The sequence below is a fragment of the Gavia stellata genome, chromosome 9, assembly GCF_030936135.1.
Source record: "Gavia stellata isolate bGavSte3 chromosome 9, bGavSte3.hap2, whole genome shotgun sequence".
NCBI classification, from domain to species: Eukaryota; Metazoa; Chordata; class Aves; order Gaviiformes; family Gaviidae; genus Gavia; species Gavia stellata.
The window spans coordinates 829,747-853,736 of NC_082602.1; the positions used below are offsets into that span (position 1 = coordinate 829,747).

At 45.9% G+C, this 23,990-nt stretch overlaps 1 protein-coding gene across 1 annotated transcript; it reads left to right on the top strand.

Moving 5' to 3' along the window:
- Positions 1-1,997: 1,997 nt before the first annotated feature.
- Positions 1,998-23,054, top strand: LOC104260456 (putative neutral ceramidase C). Its single transcript, XM_059821385.1, has 20 exons — positions 1,998-2,124; positions 3,957-4,036; positions 4,435-4,584; positions 5,167-5,343; positions 6,008-6,135; positions 6,748-6,825; positions 7,861-7,981; positions 9,425-9,550; positions 9,934-10,020; positions 11,483-11,587; positions 11,721-11,802; positions 12,302-12,417; positions 14,664-14,758; positions 15,427-15,466; positions 16,232-16,327; positions 17,171-17,266; positions 17,902-18,051; positions 18,778-18,837; positions 19,521-19,609; positions 22,865-23,054. Exons 1-20 carry the CDS (start codon positions 1,998-2,000, stop codon positions 23,052-23,054), a joined length of 2,193 nt encoding a protein of 730 aa, XP_059677368.1.
- The last annotated feature ends 936 nt before the right edge of the window (positions 23,055-23,990 follow it).

Below are 23,990 nucleotides of genomic sequence, written 5' to 3' on the forward strand. Positions count from 1 at the left end.
CAAAGAGGAGGGAAGAAGTCCTGTCCCCAAATTCCTTGTGCACCAGAGCTGAGCAGTGCAATCCCGGAAAGGTTATTTTAGAGAGGTAGACGCTGTTCGTAACTTAAAATAAATGCACTGGGGAAAAAAACAAACTATCATCTCCTTGTGCAGTAAAAATTATTGATTGGTTTCTTCTTATCTTGCGCAGTGCTTGACTCACAGGGCTATAACAGCAATAATTTTTAAGCTGAACTTTTCAGCTTGAAACAGGTCTTGAGCAGGGAGACATTCCTCTAGACGCTGGGACACACGAGGGATCTCAGGTAAGTTTGCATGAGATTTCATGGGAATTTCGTAGGACTAATGTTTGCTTCTTTTTAGTATTACTTCGGCAGTTTAATCAGTTGGAAAAAGAAAGCTGTAATTGCGTATCAAGCAGACGTGTTTAAGGCTGGTGCTGTGATATCGGTTATCTGGATGGGTTGCAGTGCCTTGCGGCTGGCTGCCAATGCCACATTTGGAGAATAAAAAGGGGAGGAAAGAAACCCGTAATGTTAGATTTGTTGCCAGTAGAAAATTTGCTAGGTGAAATTCAGCAATGATCATGACTGTTGTGGCTTACCATGGCAAAAGAAGCTGATAAGAAGGCCACCTATAACAAGTCTGGGTGACCACTTGGCTCTCTGGTGATGTTGTTTCTCGTTGCAACCTTTCCAAGACCATAAATGCTCATTTCAGCAGTTCTTTCCTGCAAGTTCCTTGTTTCCAGGGCGTATCACCTCTGGGGAATAGCCTGCAGGCATAAGCTTTACCAAGTCCCATGTAAGACAAATGATACTTCCAGGAAAATTAGAGGCTCTGCCTCCCTATTCCCTTTCTAATCCCATGTTCATCCTTCCCCATGTCCACTCCCGTGACAGTCAGGCTCCCGGTAGGTCCAACGCTGCAGCTGCAGCAGAGTGCTTGGGGCCATGTCCAGGCGAGTCAGGGCATCCCCAAGGATGGAGACCCCTCCACCGCTCTAAACAAGAACCAGTCTTTTGGGGCAGATATGTGGTTCGGTCACAGGCAGAGAAATGGGATCTGCAGTGAGTTTTATCTACTAACACATCTAAGGACACATGGAAACTCCCAAAGGTATTTTAAAGGCTTATTTCTACCTTGTACAGATGCTTACAGGACGGGCAAAAGGCACGTCTTTGCTGCAAGTTCCACTTCCCACCGGGCAAGACTGAAGCCCTTGATGCAAATCTCAGGTGCCAGAGCAGGACAAATCAGAGGTCATCAGAACTTTTATCAGAGGGCGAAATAGCATGTTTTCCCATAGCTGTATTTTGAATAATTTTTCTTGTTAAACTTTAACCCAGAATAAACCTCTGTTCAAGGCGGAAGAACGATATACAAAAAGCAAACCCAAAGAGCTCTGCATATGATGAAGGAAGCCAGCGTCTATACATAGGGTCTTATCTTGGAAAGATAGCCGGGAGAGAACTGCGCTTGGACATGCCATGTGGTGTGCTTTTCTCACGCTGAGTTTCCTAAATTGACCTTTATTATGATGATAATATTGTTTTCTGATGCGGTCTGAGCACATGAGCAGCAGAAAAGCTGCGAGGCTTCAGGCCACAGCATCTCCCTCAGCCGCTCAGTGAACGTAGGGCCTGGTGGAAGATCGTGGGGTTTATTTAAAAGATTTCTTCAAAAGAGTGAGCAAAGTGTCCCAGGAAATGTGGGATCAGTAATTTGGCCACTCACCCTGTCCTAGCGGGCCTTGTGACGCGGAGTGATCACTACTTGCAGGAGATATATTTTTGCTGTCTTAAGCAGATTGAAAAATAAATCTCCACTTCCCATCCTTATCGCTGCTGCCTGCTCTGACGCTGGGGCAGGGGACACAAACCATCACCAGCTCTCTGAGGGTGCCATGTGCTGCTCTGGGTGGGACGTGCCCAGCATCGGGGCTGTGCCGTCTGCCTTCCCCACGAGCTCCTTTCTGCTTTCACAGTGCCTCCACCATGTGTGGGAATAGGTCCAAGTGCTCCTTCTCCCGCCTGGAGGTGATCCTCATCGTTTGCCTGGCGTTGATGATAGCGGTGACCGTGGTGCTCCTCATCCTCCACTTTGTCGTCAAAGAGAGCAACGGCAAGTTGAGCTATTTCAGTCCCTCCATTGCACCCTGCTCAAGTGTGTGTCCAGTGCAGTAATTTAAATTAAAGGGATACAGGTAGAGAGCCACTGGACCACTGCTGAGCCTTCATCATCTTCTCTGCACGTGGTCCTCTCACGCAGCCGCGGCACGGTGCTGTTGCTGGCTTCTGCGGCAGGAGCGCGGTGGTCAAACCCAACGCGATCATCTCTCGGGACATGGATGCACAGCCTCGGGGCTGGTGGGTGAGGCTGGCTGCAGGGATCCAGACAACCTCCCTTCCCTCTCTCTGCCTGGTGGAGGGGGTCCCGAGAGCCCCTCGCTCCCGGCACCGCACCAAGGGGCTTCACAGCTGTTGCAATCCCATCACAGCCCATTTATGCCTCCAACCCCATCACCAGGCATGGGGCAGGTGGGTGTCGGAGCTGCCCAAAGTTAACTCTCAATTCACTTCTAATGTACCCCGTGCTTGTCTTCCAGAGAGATAAAATATCATAGGGAAAGAAAACTTTTTGAAGCTTTAGGTGTTTCCATGTGACAGGAACCCTTTCCCAGAGTTGGGGGTCTCCCCTGCCCTGGACAGGGCATAACCCAACATGTCAGCAACGGGACCTTCCAATTTCTAGATTTTGGTCTCAAATTGGATGTAGTTCACGCTTTCTTCGTGGTTTTTAGGTTGTAACACGGAAGAGTTTTGCACAAGCGATTCCTCTCTGTGTCGTAGCTCTTGGAGGAGGGGGTGAAGGTACAGTAGTTTTAATGGGTAGCCCTGTTCACTCATACCGTTTTAAACGGGCGAAATGCCCTGTGGTCAGTCTGTGGCCAGTGTGAGTATTTCACTTCTCCTCTGTTTTAAGTGACAGCCTAGGAAAGGCCAGACTGGGAAGACCAAGCGTCCCCTTATCCCGATGCCTTGCCTCGACTGGCAGCGGCAGGCTGGGGAAGACTGTGAGAACAGTTCAAGCACATAGAAATATTTTCCCACAGTGTTGTCTCAGCCTCCAGTGATTTGTGGCTCTGGGATTTCCTGAGATGCAGATAATATTTTTTTTTTTTTTTTAAATTTAATAGTTCTCAATGGCTTTTCTTCCATGAGTTTGTCCAGGAGCTTTGCCCATCCTGTAGAAGGACTTCTGCACTTTCATGATGGCTGGGATGATGCATGAACTTTTGCAGGAGTCTTTTTCCTCACCACTTGCCTGGAGGTCATTGCCCAGAACTGCTTTTCCCTTCTTTGAGCTTCTGCTGGCTCTGCTGTGATTTTATTGAGACTAGGGTACCAGCGCTGGACACGGGACATGCTGGAAGGCACCAGGGTGACATATGGATGTGCCCCTCTTTTTTCTCTAGTCCTTTCCCAGTAGCTCCTGACATGCCATCCCCTTTTTCTCACTGCTGCTGAGCTGAAATTTTTGTGTGAGAACAGCTCTTACACTCTTGGATCTGTTTCCTGCATGGTAATGGTGGGCTTGGAGAGCTTAACTGGCAAAGATAGGCTTGTTTTCCCCTCTCTGTGACTCATGACACATTTTACATAGTCGAGTGACCCCGTCTTGTGAGCATCCTCTGCAGTTCTTCATGCCTGGTCCACCCTTTACCACCCCAAATGCTTTAACAGCCTCAGCCCACTTTGACTATGTTGACAGCCCATTGGAAATCCCAGCAGACAGTATCAGCTGTATCCCCTTGTCCACGGGCCTGCTGAGTCCTCCGGGGATGTCGAGCAGGTTTCTGGCATGCAATCTCTTTAAAAAGGCTGCGTTGCCTCGTCTGTCCTCGATGCTGCTTGCTCATGTGTCCACTAATCTACTATTTATTCTTCTTATAGATTCCAGCACAGTACTAGAAAACTACTTACTGGGTGTAGGTCGAGCTGACTGCACGGGACCTGTGGCAGAAATTCCCCTGGTAAGTTGGGGGAATTAAACATGGGGTTGGCGAAATACTGATTTTTATCGTCTGAGTATTTTTTGCAGGACTTCTGGTTTAGAGGCTCTGCCTTGCCAAATGGTTGTCATCTTCAAACATTAGGTGAAATTTCTTTGAGGCTTTGAGCAACCTGGTCTAGTGGAAGGTGTCCCTGCCCATGGCAGGGGAGTTGGAACTAGATGATCTTTAAGGTCCCTTCCAACCCAAACCATTCTGTGATTCTTGCAATCACAGAGCAAGATAGTTGCAGCTCTGAGCGTTCATATGTTGAATGAGTCCTCTGACCCTCTGGCAAATCTACTTAGAAAAATACATGCCAATGAATACATTGCTCAATATTTTGCCTACATGGGCTTGATGGAGCTCTTCCCTTCCAGATGGGATATGCCAACCCGGACCAGGTGGGCGGCGGGCTTCTCATGCGCCTCTACAGCCGAGCATTCATCGTGGCAGACCTTGATGACTGCAAACGAGTAGTGTTTGTCAGCGCCGACATAGGAATGGTGTCTCAGAGACTGAGGCTGGAGGTACGTGGCTGGAAACGAATGACTGGCACAGTTTGGGTTGTCGTTGGTATTAGCATTAAGGTTGTAGTCATTGTTCAATAATATTGAGCCCGGCAGCACATTGGTCGTTTGCTTTGGGATCTCCTTGCTGCACGATCTTGGAGAGATGTTGTGTCTCTGCTGAAGAAGAGCTTTTGATTCCTCAGCAAATGAGGCTGGACTTTGACCATGCTTTTTTTAGTGGAAACATTGCCACGAATACATTCGAATCATGAATACATTATCACGGTGCCTGTGTAATACTGGTCTCCAGCACCACAAAGAAGGGAGGGAGATGCCAGAGAACTCCAGGGACTCCTTGGATGATCTGGCTTCACTGCGAGTTGGTCATAGAGGTCTTCACTTATCAAATTTTATTATTTTAAGGCTCTTGCCAAGTCAATAGCTATAACCTACTTGTTGTGACACCAGTATGGGAGTACCAGGCAGAAAGAGAAGAGTGAGGAGGAAGATGAATGGTTGGGTTTTTTGCAAGGGCCGTTACAAATCTCCATAGCCTTTGGGTGTGAAAAAGGGTTTTTAGGACCACCTCCTTCCTCTCAGGTGCTCAAAAAACTGAAGAGCAAGTATGGTGACCTGTACCGACAGGACAACGTCATCCTCAGCGGCACCCACACGCACTCGGGGCCTGGTGGCTACTTCCAGTACACCCTCTTCTGGATCACTAGCAAAGGGCTAATCAGACCGTCCCTCAACGCTATCGTGAATGGTATCGTAAAGGTTGGTGCCATCCAGTCTGTTGACCTGAGAGCCCATAAACGCAGAAAAGGTGGGGGGAGATATGTTTGTGACTAATGGAGCTCTTGCTGTGATGTTCACTAGCAAAGGGCTAATCAGACCGTCCCTCAACGCTATCGTGAATGGTATCGTAAAGGTTGGTGCCATCCAGTCTGTTGACCTGAGAGCCCATAAACGCAGAAAAGGTGGGGGGAGATATGTTTGTGACTAATGGAGCTCTTGCTGTGATGTTCATGGTAGCACCTCCAAATGTTGCAGTCTTAAAACACACTTGGAGGTGGGTTTATGCTTACCAGTGAAATCAGATCAAAAAACAAAAGCCTTAAAATCTTTCTTTAGAAAGAGACAGTTGTGGGTGGTTTCAAAATATTATCATAATTCTCTAGAATTTTAGACTACTTAAAAAAAAAAAAAGCAGCCCCCAAATTCCCAAGAAAGGGTTGGGGACAGGCCCCCAACCTTGTGGGTGGTTTCAAAATATTATCATAAATCTCTAGAATTTTAGACTACTTTAAAAAAAAAAAAAAAAGCCCCCAAATTCCCAAGAAAGGGTTGGGGACGGGCAGGGAAAGAGAGAGTTTATCCAGATGATTTCACATATGCCTTACGTGCATGGACTGATATTCCCTGCCTTCCTGCTTTTCAGAGCATTGATATAGCGCATCAGAACATGAAGAGAGGAAGGCTTTTTATAAACAGAGGCACTGTAGAAAACAGCCAGATCAACCGAAGCCCTTTCTCCTATCTTGAGAATCCAGCATCTGAACGAAGCAGGTAAAAGCTCCTCGAGCGGGAGAGAAACAGAGCCCTGAAGAGGACCCTTCAGTTGGGACCATGACCCAGCCGTCTTGCAGCTGGTGTTCCTGGTCATTCATGGGATGGTTGAAAATGCGGAGCCAAGACCATGGCAGAATGACACTGTTGCCATCCGGGGCACTTGGGTGTGTGCATCCCCAAAAACTAGTTGCAAGAGTGGGCTTGAAAGTTGTGGTTGTCCCCTCCAAGCATGTGAGGCATTGGTCAAGGATGTGGCCTTATGCTTTGTTTAAAAAAATAAAAACAAACCCAAAATCTTTAGTAGACGTTAGCATTTGAGTCAGACAGCATTGAAGTGCCATCCTTGGTGCATGGATTTGTATTTGGAGAGAGCTCCTCTCTCTGTCCCCTGGAGAAGCAGCGCCTGAGGTCACCAACAACCATAACTCTTCCCTTAACTTCACAGCTATTTTCAGATGCTCCTCTAAGGTCTCACTATGCTCTGGTAATATCCGTAATAACCTCTTCATTTCCTTGCTCAACCTAGTGGTGATTTAACGTGCCTGAGCAACGCAGAGCGTGACCATGGCTCGGGTGCTAATGGGATTTCCCTGCTTCATTTTCATCCAGGTATTCATCCAACACAGATAAAGAAATGGTGATGCTGAAGATGGTAGATGGGAATGGACAGGAGCTAGGCCTCATCAGGTACTGACCACTGAAGTAACATGTTTTCATCCAAATCCTCATAAACCACAGTTCTGTAGCGGTTCTGTCTTTCTGCACAAGCTCTCCTTCTGTACACTGACCCTTGCCCATAGATCCTTGCTCCCAGCTGCTCACCAGAGGGTCTCTGAGGGAAGAGTAGGTGAGACTCCATGAGTGCATAAACCAGGTCCGCACCCCTCATCTACTCTGGGAGATACAGCAGCAGCTGACCCACCTACAGCTGGGCGCATCTCCTGGCATGACCCAAAGGCATCTGGGGAAGACGAGCGTAGCTGGTATTCCCTTGTAGGGGTGAGGAAATATCCCTTCTGGGGCTCTTACTGTGCCCCTCCAAGTAGATCGCAGCCTCGGAATCTCCAGGACCCTTTGGGCTCCTTTTCTCTTGGATATTTTCTTTAACACTCCACGTTTCGTGGGAAGCGTGCCATTCCCGCAGGCAGCATTTACGATGCCCGTCCTATCAACAGATCTGTGGGGCAGCGTTCGGCCGCATGAAGTTCAGAGCTCAAGGCCAGGCAAGTGAAGTAATGTGCAGTAACAAAGCCATAACTGCGTTTTCCTCATTTAGAAGTCACAAACGAGAGTCTGACTGCGTTAAGAGTTTTCTTTGTAAGAATGAAAGTGGTCCTTTTTGCCCTTTTTTACATCGTTGAGTCCTCCTTGTTTCTTTGAAGCAAAAAAATAAAAGTCCCTCCAAAATACAATTCTCTGGACTCAGAAGACAGTCAGTTCGGGTCTGAAATAGGTCTTGGTGGCCCTGATAGTTACGGTGCCAAATTCTTGTGGCCTCAAGACCTGGACCATCATAGCCATGAGCCCTTCTGGTCAGGAAGGGAGAGGATGGGAATAACTCTGCCCTTGTTAATCCATCCCTAGGTACCAACAGTCTGCGTTTGTAGTCTCCCAAAGAAAATTCCCATAAGTCAATTGCAAATATATAGATTGAACAAGTCAATTGCCAACATACAGATTGAACAATGCATTTCCTATGTGTGTCTTCTGACTCCTCTTCAGCTGGTTTGCCGTGCACCCGGTCAGCATGAACAACACAAACCATCTTGTGAACAGTGACAACATGGGCTATGCGTCTTACTTGTTTGAACAGGAGAAGAACAAGGGGATGCTTCCCGGAGAGGTGGGAGTGTTTTCAGACTACTGAAAATAATGGGGAAAAAAGTTCTGCAACAGGGAGGGGACGGTTGGTGCTTTCTATGGGCCAAAGCGGGTTCTTTCAAACAGTGAAATAGGACAGCAGGGTACACACAGAAAAAGGAGGACAAAGATGAACGCTTTGATTTATTTACTTTCTTCCTCTAGAGAAGAGAAATTGCAAGGTGTACCCTTGACTTTCCAAACTAGCAAGCAGCGACATTTATTTAGACTTTAGGAATAAACCAAATTTATTTTGCTTCAACTATTGGAAATACTTTAAAGACACGTGTGGGATACTTGATCCAAAGAGATCAATATATTGCATATGTGGTGTGGCCTCAAGTCTGTGGTCAGCCCCACTTCTTTCTTATGGCTTCCAGCCAGTTCTGCCTTCTGATTTTCATTTATCCAGAAGATTTGCCATCCTCAGAGTGCAAGCACAGCTCCTTTAAAAAGCATTATTTCCCCTGAAATGTAAATATGGACATGAACCCATCTCACAGACACTTTGAGTCATGAGTTGATTAAGAGGGTGTTCTGTGTTGTATCTCCAGCATGTACCTTGAAGCAGTTGCCCAATTCCTATTTTAATACCCTGGGCAGTGGAATACATGCAGTTCATACCAAAGATGGAAACTAAAGGAAGTCTACCTAATTCCTGCTTGCAAATGTCTCTTTTTATAGTGGATTATTTAAAAGCTTTTAACAAGGCTCGACTCTAGTGCATAGTTATGGGTGCAAGTCAGTGCAAGTTGACATGCAGGATTCAATATGTAGCTGTACGGTCTGCTGGGCACATTGTGTCTAGCAGTCTTACAAGAAAATGGCTTAAGAGCCAATAATATATCAAAATATCTGGTGTTGACGCATCCCATCTCTAAAAAGGGGGGAAAAAAATGAGAGTATCTGTGAATTCAGCTGACACTCAGTGTGTAACCAGCCTTGCTTCTAACGAGTACTGCTTGATGTTAACTCCTGCAGACAGATCCAATAGCTCTCATCCTGTAGATCAGTCATGGTGAAAGCCTGGCAGAAAAAAAATCCTGTGCAAGTTGCTACAATGAGCCATTAACATCTGATCGGTAACAGGAGAAACTGGGGACGTGGGGGGAAGAGCTCCTGCTGAGATGGAAGAGGTAGATGAAGAAACGCTGTCTGGACACCAAAGCGGTGTGAAGGTCCCACTGAAATGGCAGCTGCATCCTGCGTGTCCTGTTCTCCCTTGCTCTTCCTGTCCCTACCCCTTGGGACACTCCTAAATCCCTATTCCAGTCTTCCCAGTCACTTCAGAAATGTTTACCAGCATCGCATGCTCACCAACGGGCTGCAATGCTCAGCCTTGACTTGACTGCAGGGAAAGCTGCGGGTGATGTTTGCAATCACTGCAAGGCACTAAAATCCATCTGACCATGTCTGGTTTTGGCAGGGCTCTTTTGTTGCCGCCTTTGCATCCTCCAACTTGGGAGATGTGTCGCCCAACACCAAAGGCCCGTTCTGCGTAAACACAGGGGAGTCGTGCGATAACCCTCAGAGCACCTGTCCCGTGGGGGGGGTAAGTATGTCTCACCTGATCTACATTAACTTCTGATAAGGAGAGAACTCGGGGTGGAGCAGCAAATACAGAGCCACGGGGTGGACCATTGTGCATGAAGAGGACATTAAAAAAATCACGTCTCTTTGGACTATTCTGGATACCTCTTTCAGGAACTTACTGTGTCTTGTCCTCACACACCCTGTTTTCTGGTCTTTCAGCCCGAATTTAAATTTATCTTGCTGCAAAGGTTAGCGTGGTAACCCGGTGCCCAAATCTGCGATTGCTACCAAGAAGCAATTAGGTCCCACAGTATGACAATCGCTTGTGAACTCATCCACTTTGCGGTGCCACGTGTTCTCCATATTAACTGATGGCTAGCATTTAAACAAATTTCTTAACAGGCAACGATGTGCATGGCCATGGGTCCCGGTAATGACATGTTCGACAGTACAAGAATTATAGGGCAAAATATCTACATGAAAGCAAGGGTAAGTGATATTTTGCTTTATGAGTGTGCGTGAATGCTGTTATTAGAGGAATGCATGTTCATTTAAGCAACTTTCTCGCACCTGTTTTTGTGAAAGTTTGTAGATTTAAATTACTCTGAAGTCCATATTTATATGCTTAAGGAAAAGTTTCCTGACCATTCAGAAAGCACACACTTTTATTTAGTTACATCATTGTAGGTGTTGCGATTTGAAAATGTTGGTTTGGGCTTTTATTCTCAATATTCCTCATCGGTATATAATGTGGATGTTGCCCCTTATAATCCCCCCCTCCCTCCCATGCATCTCAGAGGTGTCACGATGGGAAAAATCGCTGGTGTTGAAGACTCCTACAAGAGCTCAGAGACATGACCTCATACCACTTGTTGGCCAACTTTGGCATCACACTCCCAAACTAGCGCAAATGTGAGTTAAGACATGCCAGCTTAAACATCCATGGAAGATACTCATCTTGCCCTGCTTGACTTTGCATTTCCTCGGCCCGTGTCCTCCACCCTATGGGCTCCCTTACATCGCCTGTGTCCTCGGGCTCAAAAGTCACCTGAATTTACCGGTTCCCCTTCTGCTGCCTCCTGTAATGTGAGAGGAGTCAGGAAAAGGACATTTTTTGGCACTGTTTCAGGGACAGTGGCTTGTAGGAACTGGACTGGATCTAGCAGAGGAGTAAGAGCAGAAAGCTCGATGGTGGCGATTTCCTTTTAATCGCCTTTTCAGATGCTTGCCCTGAAGTCACTTCAGGCTGATCGTGACTTGCAAGTGAAAGATTGTCCCAGTCAGAATGACCCGGCGTGTGTATCAAATGGCGAGGGAAAACATTGCTGTTGTTTTTAACACTGCAGACTCTTGGCCTTCAAGGGCTGTGCCCTCTATTCCTTTCTGCAGTTACAGGAATGTTACTAAACCTGTATAACTTCTGGCAACACTCTCTATGTACCAACTCGAGGCATGTGTGCCAGAAAACCACTCAATGAATAGCTGAATGGCTTAGCTGTCAGCTCTATAGTAAAGGTATGGGAAAGTCCATGCGTTTTGAAGCAATGCATGCAACAAAGTGCATCTTTCGCATAGAAAACATTTCTTCTGGTTGGTCTAAGACGTAAGACACGCCAAAAGTTTGCAACTAGGAAAAGGAAGTTGCCATCCTCGTGGAAGAGGTGCATGTTTCAGCTGTAAAAAGAAAGGCACGCACAAAACTACTGACCACAGAGTGTCATCCCTATGTTACTCGAGACAGGGAGAGTTTGCAGGACTCGGGGCATGCAGGATGTAGAGACGGGGTGATAGAAACAAAGGAGCTTGGGAAATACACTCTCGCTTTAACACCTGGAAGAGGACACTGGAAGGTGTCAACAGAATGAAGAAATAATTCGTATAGCTGGATCTCAGAGGAGGTGAGTTCCTGATTTCTTCTTCCTCAAGGATTTCCACCTTGTGTGCCTCTTAGGAGCTGTATGAAAAAGCTTCCCAGGAGGTCACAGGACCCCTCAGATCAGCTCACCAGTGGGTGAACATGAGTGATGTCTCGGTGGAGCTCAATGCCACACACACGGTAAGAGCGGGAGCTCCCGGGACGCAGGCATAAGGAAAGAAGAAATGTTATATTCTCACAGCAGGACTTGGCACGCCGAGGGGAACCGGTTTTAAAATGTCTCTTTTTCATTTTTTTTCCCCCTCTGATTAAGGTGAAAACATGTAAACCAGCCTTAGGACACAGCTTTGCTGCGGGGACTATTGATGGAGTGGGGGCTTTCAACTTCACACAAGGTAATTTAGGGAGCAGATGTCAATATGGTTTCATACAGATGGGGAGGACCTGGGGCATCCCCAAATAGATTCAAATCCCCAGAGTCATTTAAGAACATCAATAGCTGGTTGAACCACAATCTCCAATGGCATGGTTTTTAGGAAGGTGTGATCTTACAGCCCCCTCGCAAGTTTGTCTGTGTTCGTCAGAAAGCTTCTGGAGAAGGATATGACCGTGCTCTGAAGGAATGAGAGCGTTGGATAGGGAGTGGGGAGAAGAGCGAGCTGGCCTTGGGGCAATCTTTCTCATTTGTTCTCATTACTCGAAGGCTGCCAAGGTGGAGCTCAGCTGGGCTAAAGCTCAGCTTTTCAAACCACCCCAGAAAAGGGAGATAGTCAGAATCCACTGAGAAGTATCCTATCCCACATAAGCACGGAGGGTGTAATAAATGAGTTTTTCTGTCCGATAGCTGCTGGGGCAGCTGAAGGAACAGCGTTTAAATGATGTTTCCCCCTCAAGGCTCAGTGGAAGGGGATCCGTTTTGGGATGAAATCCGGGACCAGCTGCTGGGAGAGCCGTCCAATGAAACGAAAACTTGCCACAAACCCAAGCCAATCCTCTTTAGCACTGGAGAGGTAAGGATACACCGGTGTGTGCCCTGGGAAGTGCAGAGATTGTGGATTTGGGCTAGGTTTTGGCAGGGTGCTACAGACAATGTCTGTGCCAGCCCATATGGTGAAGAACAAGGAGGGAGAGAGAGCTGCATGGGCTTTGAAAGCAGGAAAATAGAAAGCAAGAATAAGTGTTGTCATTAGTTTGCATCAGAATGAGAGAGGTGGAAGCCTTCCTCCTGCAGACCATCTTTTCCCTATGTCCCAGGAGGAGGGACCGGAACCGCTGCTCTCATTATGGTCAACAAACCCAACTGAAGATCCACCCCGGCCTAATTTTCTGCCTGTAAAACAGGATGCACAGGGAAAACACATTAGGTCGCAGAAAGCCAACACTGCGTCTGGAGCTCAGCGTTGCCTCCCGGCAGTCTCTGGCTTCAGGACATCCTCTGCTGGTGCTCAGATCTTGATAGCTCTCGGTGGATTTTTCTTCCATCCTACCATTGGTTTCCTTAATGCATGAGAGGTCCTTTCTTTTTGTCATGTGACAGGTCATGCAGGTCCATACAAAATGAAGTAACTCATCATGGTGCCTTTTGGAAACTCTTGAGACTGTATCAACTTACCTACTTTCTCAGTGTTATCTTCAAAGGTTTCTACTGGGCTTTGACTTCCTCTGGAAACGTCCTGTTGACTTCTCTGCTTTTCTGTCATGTTTATGCAAATGTCTGATAGTTTTTTGAGCTATAACATCGACTGATGCCGGACTTACTAAATCCACAGGTAGAATCACACTAGGCTCAGTCTATAGGTATGCTGGGGTGGGTTCTCCAGCATGACCCTGCTCCCAGCAGGACCAACGCTGCAGCTACAGCAGGTTGCTCAGGGCCATGTCCAGAGGAGTCAGGGCAGTCAGCAAGGATGGAGATCCCCCACTGCTTGCGTCCCCACACCAGGAATGCCCCACTCACAAAAGGAAGGGCTATTTTTTAGGGCCAGCGCCTGCAGAGCTGCTGCCCCATTGGTCCCAGCCCATCCCCATGCACGGGGCTGCTCTGTTCTGGGCAGGACTTGGTGTTTGTTCTTACTGAACTTACCCAAAATCCTACTTACAACTTTAAAAGAAAATTAATGCCCCATTTTCCACCTGCTGTTCCCTTGGCATTGTCAAATGCACTGTAGTGGAGCAGGATCATGTCCAAGGTCCTTTAGAGCACTTAGAGGATGCCATCTGGATGATGCGATTCATTATTATTCCTTTCACCAGTCTCTTTAAAAGCTTTCCTAGCATCGCTTTGTGTTCAATCAGCTCCTCACCTCATCTCTCATAAAACAAGGTCCCAGCGCAGAGCCTCCTCCTGCCCACCTCCTCCATCCAGAATGGTGTTACCGAGAGTAAATTACACTTTATTCTTATGACTTTATCACCTTTTGAGCATCCTTTTACGGATGCTCTGGCAGGCCTCCTGCCTCTGATGTGCTTCACAAGGTTTTGTCATTCATGTTTTGCCTCCAGTAAATTGCTCCTTAAGAATCTTTTTGGCTTGGTGGAGTGGGATTTTGCATTTCATTTGCTGGAGCCATGCCACCCTTGAGCTCTTGTTGTTCTTACTTTCCTTTTAACAGGCTGCTTCATTTTTTTTATCTAGCTTTTTTTTTTTTTTTTTAAAGATGAAATGCTACTGTAGTGTGTGTTTTGGCTGCTGCAATGGTGCCGAGTCGGAGTACGGTGTGGTCTTTGCTAAGGGGCAGTTTGAAGTCAGGGCTAGGTCAAGGGTTCCTTGAGCATAACCCTCCGGGTGACTTACTTAGAAACTCTCCTTCTGCATCACAACTAACAGTGCATTTGCTCGGCTAACGAAGAGGTAACTCTCCTTTCCCATCGCTGTCGGGCTCTCTGCTTTCACTCATTCACTTTTGCCTTCCTGGTCCGATGATCAACCTTATTGATCCTAACACTATCCTTTTCCCATGCAGGTGAGGGGTTTCTAGGTGTTACCCTGACCTTATTTACCTGCTTTCCTTTAAGCTACCCCTCTGACAACACTTTTTTTTTTTTTTTGCTTTACCCATAGTAGTTACATGTGCCTTATCTGTCTGTTATAGTCAAACAACTTGCTGTACCTGTGGAGGTAAAACACTTTCTCATGCGCCTGTCTACAAAGTAAATTTATTTGCCTGATTTATGACTGTAGGAAGGAAAACACTTCAGCTATCGTTTTTTTGCTACTATCCTCCAATAGTCATATCCACTTTTTTCCCCCCCTCAGATGACTCGGCCTCACCCGTGGCACCCTGACATCGTGGATGTTCAGATTATTGCCATTGGATCACTGGCAATCGTTGCTGTTCCCGGAGAGTTCACGTATGTATTTCTTTGGTCTTGTTCTATGTATTGCAGCCAGCAGCGTTTCATTCAAACCACCTGCGATCCTTCTGCATGCAGGTAGAAAGGGGGTGTAGGCTAAAAATTGTCCCCAGTATATGATAGCTGTGCGGGCACTACACGTATATGTCCGCTGCGTGTACTTTCTTGTGTACTGTCTCCTCTGGTTGCCTGGGGTTTCCCATTTTCTTCTCCGTTCTGTAAACTAGCCATGGGGATGAATGAGGTGCAAACAAGTTTCCTAAATAATTTTAACTGCTCATTGCAAAATGCAGTTTCAATGAAACAAAAGGAACTTGTTAACTTTGATTTTTATTCTTTTTTCACGTCACAAACACCGTATTGATGAATTGCACTGACTGTTGATGGTGCAGTGGTGAAAATCTGAGTAGAATAAAGATTTATTTCTAACACCTTTTTTTCTACCCCACCCTGCCGTGGGGTGCCTCCAGCCTTACCCTGGCTGTGGTGATGTCTGTGAAATGTTTTGAGGTGTTTTGGTTGAGCTCATTGCAGAGAAGCCTGAAGGGATGCTGAGCTGCAAGTGCGATGTGAATTTCTGGTGGTGTGCTGCGTGTCCAACCAACGATTCCTGCTTTAGCTCCCTGTGTTTCTGGAGACTGACGTTGTTCCTTTAATGCCCCTAGGACCATGTCTGGACGCAGGCTACGGGAAGCTGTTAAAAGAGTAAGTTGCTGAGGAAGAGGTTTCTCCAGAGCACAGCGTATCTGGAACTTCACATTTCTTGATCCTTCTGGTTTTTCCCTTGTCTCCTTCCAGCTGGGGTCATGGGTCTCATGTCTCACAGATGTCTCCTTCTCACAATTGCTTCAGACACATTTTTGCATGTACTTACCGACATGCAGGAGAAATGAATATTCTCCCCACAAGAAGCAAACCGATTGAGTTTCAATCCATTAAGCCAATGCAAGCTAATTCATCTGGGATCCAGGCACAACTCTTGCTAGCAGGAGTTTTGTCTCCAGGAAGGAGGGGTTTAGCTCCTTAATCCATATCAGGATTTTGCAACATGAGAACAATTGGAAAAAAATGGCAAATGTATTTTTTCCATTTTCCTGATTGATACTTCCTATTCTCAGCTGCAGCCTGAATACCATCTTAATCTCAGATGCTGTCTCCACAACTCACTGAGCCTGTCTCACATAGTTATACCATCATTTCTTTAGGAGTATACAGGCATCAGCTTCAAAAAAACCCCTAAATTTATTGAATTTACTGGAGTAATTTCTCCTCTTTTTCTTTGGGAGGTGCATATGAGATGTTAATAAAGGCAAATTACACTTACAGGGTTGCATTCCTGAACATCCAGCCCCCTCCCCACTGTAACTTTGTATTGTCCTGGTAAATAATAATAATAACAACAACAACAACAATAACATAATTGTGCATTAAGCAGTTGTTACAAGATAAGTGATTTACTTCCTTTCTTAGGAATTTGATTCTCATGGTATGCCAAGAATGGATGTCGTAATTGCAGGTCTGTGCAATGTCTACACCCATTACATTACCACCTATGAAGAATACCAGGTAAACGTTAAAATTGCAGATTGAACATGTTTAACTGAGATCAGCTTTTGGCTATATGGGGTGATATTTCATGTGAAATTATGTATATTTAGAGTACTTCTCCTTTGCCACAAAAAGCTGAAGAATCTGTGGCAGAAATCACGAGAACTCCTTGTTTATTCTGGCCTAGATGACATGGTCCAAGGGCTGGTGTGGTTTCTAGAGAGTACATATGGATGCTTTAATGTGGAAATGGTCAGACGTACTGAAGAGAGCTCCTGTGAGCTCAGGTCTGTTTTAGTAATCTCCTGATGACTTGGGTGAATTAGAAATTATCTTCATAAGGTGGCAAAATTGCCGGAAGAAAGATTTGGAGCTGTAGGGTTGTAAGGTGAACATGTTGCTGTGGAAAAGACTGAAATACATCTTGCAAGTCCCAGTTTTAAGGATCCCCACAAGGCATGGTAGATGATGTGCTTTGAGGATGATGTGGACAATTGGATGGACTCCTTGGGTTTAGAAACCCTAAACTGGGAGGGAGGGTTGGAAGAACGGGGGTTGTCCAACCCCAAAAGTTGGAGAGGTGACAACCTACATGACAAGCCTTTAAAAGAGTAAAAGAGCTGTGATAACTGGAAGAGTGACAACCGGTCCTCCCTGTTTGCAATGGATTGGAGAATGAAGAGTAACCTGAAATTCCAGCAGAAATACTTAGGCAAGTTTTTGGGCTGTCTCGCTAGCAGTAAGGGAGTAAATAAATCCCCACAGGTATAGTGCTGATCTTGTCTTGGCACAGTAGGATGAGCTGTATAAACTGCTCAAGAATGCTTCAGACCCTTCTTTTCCAAATTTGTTCTTTGCTAGGCTCAACGATACGAGGCTGCATCGACTATTTATGGGCCGCACACCCTTTCTGCTTATATTCAACTGTACAGAGGACTTGCAAGGGCTATTGCTACGGTAATCAAAATTTCCTATATGCCACATGCTGCTAGAGACATTTAAATCCTGTAAATGGTGATGGATATATTTGCTCCTTAGTGAGGTTACATGATTGCTACCCTCTCTTTTCTCATAAGAAACCGCTTTGAGAAATCCTCATGTGATATGAAAATAATTCCTGTAACGGTGGTCTCAAACCACTTGCGAAATTCTGGGAGTTTTTTTGTTCAAAGTTTAGAAAATGGGTACCTCCAACCTTTCAGTGTGGCCTGAAGTTGCTGCTTTTTTACCAAGAGGAAAAAAAATCTGCTACATTTCTGCTGTACGTGGCAATGTTCGTTACCATTGTATCTGTGGACCACGTGAACGTGCAGGACCGGTGGGCAGGCGCTGCCTCCTGAAGTCGTGGGATATTCTGGTGGGTGGATTTGGGGGATCTCAGCAAGAGGGCAGCGGGCATCCTGTGGGGATTGCTCCTGTATGCAGAGCACAGATGAAGAGCCTCTTTGTTTTTACCCTCACTTTATTGCCCTTGTTCTTAAAATCTGTCTAAGCAACGGACTTGGATAAAGAGCCATGGCAGTGATATGATTCATCAGGGAGATACCGGTTATCTATATGTATGTACAATGAGCACATCTTCCCTCTCCCAGAACACAGTTCAGGATTTGTCACGTGGTCCAGAGCCCCCAGTTTTCAACATAGGTAACGTGACCTTGGTGCCTCCTCTCGCTGCCGATCGTGTGCCGGCCAATAAGACGTTTGGGGATGTGCTACAAGAAGTGAGACAACAGTATCGAGCGGTGAGAGCTTCAAGGATTTGCTAAAACCTGTTTAGGATATTGTCTTTAAATTCTTACCCCTCATTCAAAAAAGTCTATGTTTTCTAAAGGGTCGTGGTGCTCTCAGACCAGAAAGTCTCGTTGCCTTTAGTGGGCGTGACAAGACAGAGACAGAGCGTTTTAATTCATGATGTCATTGTACTGAACGTGATTAAAATGGGTGAGTGAAGGGGAAAATAAAAGCCCTTTATTCAACGTGAAGATTTCCCCTTCTGCTTTGACATTAAATAACAGTTGATGATTAAACAGGCAAATACAGTGATTTCTTTACAAGCAGAAATCAGGTCACCTTTGATGCCTCTGGTTTTTCAGTGCTCAGAATTTAGATAAGGTGTTCAGAGCAAGGACTTTCACCTCATTGCTGCCTCCAGCAGTAAGGTAGGAAGAAGGCAGGGAAGCATTCTTAAAAATCTCACCTATTTCCCTCCCTCTTTCACACAGAAATCTTATGTGCTATGGTAGAGTTCATCCAGCAAGCAGGACAAGTGGAATGGCAAGGCACAGAATACCAGTTCACAGTATAAATTGTCAATTGCTATTGCAACAAGTGAAATTATGAATAATTTAAAACAAAAAACACAAAAAACCAACCAAACCACTAAAAAACTCATATGGCATCTTCAAAGGATGTTCTTAATGTGCAATATGCTGTTCAGTCTTTAATATAAATCTCAATTTCCCCCACAGACAGAAGTTGCTGAAGTAACTTTTGTAGGTGCGAACCCCAGGAACTCTGCAGAGAATGCGGTAAATATGACGCAATGACACTGGAATTGGGGATGTTCAGGATTAGTGAATACTTAGTTACTGCCTCTGCCTGATGCGTTTTTCTTTGACGTTCAGGTTTCAGAAGGAGTAAGATCGTGTGCTTCCAGTGCTTTTTTTCTTTGCTGGGAGTTCAGAAGAAGATAGTTTCTCCCTTTAGCGTGTGCTTTGGGAATTCACACCACCAAAATGCTTAATTTTGTCAGATAGGGACCATTCATGGTCTGTTCATACTATTGAACTTGAAGGCACCCGTGTCGTGCGTTAGGCCAGACACTCTTTCTTGGTTGGTATCCAGTGCCATCCAGTCATAGCAAGCATGGTCTCTAGTCTCCGTCCTATCATCAGCCCGGTGCTCTGTTGTAATAAAACAAAGAAAATGAGGAAAGTACTTAATTCATCCCATCACTCATCTTGCATAGACATTGATAGCAAATACCTCACCTGCCCATTCTCTTTTTAATGATCAAGTTCTTTACTCGTTCTCTGCGTCATTTATTAGCAGCGCTTTGGCATTGATATACAAGTATTTTTTGCTAGTAATTACCACATTTGCCAGTAAAGCACGCAGAAGCATAGTCCCTTCTCCAGCTTGAAGTGACGCAGAAAAGTAGGGACATGCCTGTCCCTTCGGCATCTGGCTAATTCTGCTCTTTTTATTCCAGTTTGAACACAACTTCCTGACGGTGGAGAGACACACCAGCACTTCAGACAGCTGGCAAGTGGTACAGAACGATGCCTCCTGGGACACCAGGTGGGTGCCCTGGCCAGATTTCACTGTTCTACAGAATCCACAGAGTAATTCAAGTTAAACCTGAAGGGCTTAATTTCAGAGCTCCCAACCATAGGTTGGTCTTGTCCCTGCAGACAATGCTCTCTGGGGATGGATTGGTCCATATTTGGGTGGTTACCTTGTCAAGACCACAATGATCGGTCTTCCCTTGGGTCTAGCTTCTGCAACGACGGCTTATAAGTTTGGGAAAGGCAGAAGGAAGAGCAAGAACTACAGGAGGTTCATGGTCCAACTTGTTCATAGCCTACATCCATCCATCTGCCATACCGTGCTGATGAATAGGATACCAAGTAGAAAATAGGAGAGGTTCACCGTAGCAGGGTTTTCATAGGGAAATCTGGCCAGCTTTGCTATGCATCATAAAGTAGAAACAGTCAACAATTCAAAAAAAGTTTGCAAGAAAGCAAAGTTAAGGTTAGAGATGTCAGTCTTAAGGAAAAATATCCACTGAGCAGTAAAGCTGGTGTCACCTTTCGGAGCTACACCAGAAGTCAGCACATGAAATAGGAATACCAAAGGCATCTTTTGTCAAACCATTCAATTTCAAGTTACTCCTGTTGAATAAAACCAGACATTTTCCCACCTGTCTCTGCAACCTATCTGTGGAAACCAGACCCCAAAAAACGTCCGTCCTGGGGTCTTCTGACCTTGCAACGTCCCACTGCAAACATGTAACGTCTGAGGTCAGAGAGGCAACGTGCCCGACAGCTTGGCTTCAGCAGGAAAGTCTTCCTCTGGATTTATGACGAGCATAATTCTCTCTGCCCAAGTGCAACCAGCTGCTCTCTGAGCCTAATCCGGTAGCCAGGACTCCGGCAGTCCCAACGCAGGAGGTGTATTCCCACCTGCACTTGCAGCTCTGCATTCCTGAGCGCTTGCCCTCTGTTTAACACTTGCGCTATGTTACCTTGTCACTGTCATTGTTGTCACCCTTCCCAGCCAAGTTCCCTACTGGAGTAAGGGAGATGATGGCATTTTATCACCCATATACATAGCCCTGCCTTCTTCCCTCCTCTTCCAAAAACCCAACGGATTTCCCAAAATCTTGGCCAGAACGGTGGAAGTGTTTAATAACATGTTACTTGAGAAGGTGCAAAACTTAAAGGATGTGCTGCCATGATGCTGGAAAGATGGGAATCTAGACATCCTATTTTCCTTCCTGAGAAAGGTCAGGCTTTGCCTCTCTGAACGGTGCTTAAATACTTCTGATAAGGAAGAGGAGCCTTTTCCTGCCTAAAGGGGCTGGCCAGAAGGCAAACGAATGCAGACAGTGATGTCTCCCTTCCTGGTGCCCCAGGAAAGTACCAAACACCACAAGAAAGGGGAAATGGTTCTGTTAAGATGAAAACGAGTCACTTTTTGCGATGTCAGTGTGTTAACCTTGGAATGTCAGTAATGAAGGTGATGGGGACAGCGAACATCAAACATTTTTACTAGGTGTTAGTGGAGTCAGACTGTGGTTTTTTTAGCGCAGGAAAAACTAACCATGGATATGTACCATGGAATGTGCTGACATTGCAATAGGAGAGTAGCACAAGGGAACGCATTATTTGTTAGCTTAGTGTTGCAAAGTGTTAAATAGCTTATAGCTGCATTTGTAAAATGCATATTTTCAGGGATCGAGAGATACGAAAGTTTACTTAAAGGAGGTGCAGCTTTCGGGGAAGGAGATAGCTGTTATCTGCCCTTTGTCCTGCACTCACCATTGCAGTAGGGACAAACGTAGTGCAGACTGATGCTGACTTGGTGTTTGCAGCAGAGAAGTGTTTGGCCCCACCCTACGTCTGCCATGGGAGCAGGAATTGCTCTCCTGGGACAGTTGAGGAGGAGGGGCTGAGCTACAGGCAGGAATTTGCCTGGCCCTGCCTTTAGCAAAGAGCCAACAGAGCTAAGACATGGTTAAATCCCTGTGAGCTCATCTGTGAGAAGCCTCTTTCCAGGTGGGATCTGAGCCACGTTCCAGTTCTCGAGTCCCAGAGCGGTGGTCCTGGTTCACCGAGCCTGAGGGGGCAGAATGGGGAGGAGGCTGCATGGTGGCATAGATCTGTGACAGCAGCATTTTTAGGTCACCGCGTTACAGCCGGGCTCAGGCTGCAGGTCTCTCGTTCAACCCAGCTCCCGACAGGACCAACGTCACAGCTATGGCAGGTTGCTTGGGGCCGTGTCCAGGCGAGTCGGGGTGTTCTCCAAGGATGGAGATGCCCCACCACTTCAGGCCTTGTGCTCTCACCTCCCTGTCATCTCCCAAGACGACGTTGTCTTTGTCCCAAGACAAGCCAGCGCAATCCACAGCCAAAACCTTGGCCAAGAGCAACCAGGCGGATACATGGGCCTTGTGTCAGCTTGTGGTTTCTGTTTACCAAACCAAATTTCCCCCAGTATTCACTGTTTTTCACCCAGTCATGTCTGTTAGTATTTATTTCAATCTTCTCAGTAAGGCTGCTACGGGAAAACTTTTTATTACCATTGCGGGGGAATCAACATATTTTGTTAATCTGCTTCCTTTAGTGAAAGCCCTGAAATGGGGGTGCTAGTTCAGTAGGACTTGATAACACTCGTGTCTGGCCTGGATACAATTAGGGGGGATATCCAGCAGTGCCCCTCACTGGCAGTATCAAAAGAAGAGCAGGTTTATCTCCTTCATCTCCCCAAGAAGTGCTCCATCACAGCTGGCTGAAAAATCCCTTGCCCCCAGATGATGTGTGGCTGGCTGTCGAGTTTTGAGGCTGAGCAGAAGTGGTTTTGCACAAGGATTCCACAAAAGAAAATGGGAGTCTGATGTGAAAATGGGTGCCAGAAGCCCTGAGCTCGATTATGATAGATTTTGCTTGTAACCTTCAATAAATACTCATCCTCTTGCTTCAGCATTCCCCCTGTGCAGGGAAGACTCAACTGACAAATATTGCTCACAGAGGTAATGTTTTATGGAGTTATGATATGGAGTTGGAATCTAAGAAGACGTTGGTAGAAATATTCATCCACGAAAAGGATCACTGACTTGTTTTTCCATGTTTCCAGATATTTTTCACCCCTGCTGGGTTTTGAGTTGGCTTATTGGTTGCGGCTCTGATAGCCTAAATATATGAGGAAAAGTTAAAAGAAACTCTTAAAATACTGGAGTGCATTCATCTCATTCAACTCAGTGAGCTCTTGGGATATTACAACAAATGAAAAGTGGATTTTCTTGCTGACTGCAGTCTTTGCTTTGTCTGCTAGATTTTACTGGACCAAAGGATTCCTTGGTCGGAGCAATGTGACTATTGAATGGCACATCCCTCATGGCACAGAGCCGGGCGTCTACAGGATACGGTACTTCGGGCACTACAAGAAAAAACAGTCTAACAATCACGCTGTCTATATTGCATTTGAAGGCACATCTTCAGCATTTGAAATCACAACTCCATAGGTGATGTCGTTCATTAAAGAAATTGTTTCCTTTGAGCAGTAGATTTGATATCTGCGACGTTCACAATGCACGCCTGGGAGCTTTTTTGTGGCGTACGTGACTCTATACATCATTACTGTCCCTCGAGTGCTGCTGGTCATCCTTTGCTGTGCAAAGCTTGACTTCCTGCAAAGTTTTGACTTTTACCTGCAATTCAGTCTCTCTAGCCCAAAGTATTCTCATTCAAGCGGTTCCCGTCCTGGCCAGATCTCATTGCAGTTGATTCTTATTACAATAAAAGATGTAACTGTTTTTCTTTAGTCATCAAACAAGTGCTTATTGATTGTGAATGGGCTCTCTCGGAGAGAATTAGTGCATATCGGGACCTAATCCAGACCATAAAATAGTCCATAAAATTGAGCCCAGTCCATAAAACTGGAAAGAGCTGCTAAATTCACAAGGCATCAGAAGAAGAGACTCCTCAATCATGCTTGAAGTGCAAAGCTGACCTCTTCGGATGGTAAAGGGATAAATTGGATAGATACTCATCGGAAAGGTTTGAATATTATTTCATTTAATCATTCTGGTTTCGGGCAGTTGAAGGATTCGTTCTCCGAGTTAAAAGCCACTATAGACTACGGGTGGCGGTGGGGCAACAGTGTCGTATGAAGTGAATTGCGCATAGTTCTCCATAAATCGTTGGTCTCAGTTTCACAGGTGCCTGATGAGAGTGGCTGTGTAGGGTCCTACCTCAGAGATCTCGAGTAAGGAAAGGAAGGTCAGTCACTTGGAAAATAAAATATTGAAGTAGTTGGCAGGTTTTTTCCTGCTAGACTGTGTTATTCTCTTCCACAAATGTCACTTTTGAACTGACCAGTGTGCCAGGTGGGCTCAGTGCTGCCCACCACGTGTGGGTTTGTGTCATTTCAAGGGGATGCTGGGCAAGTTTTTAGAAGA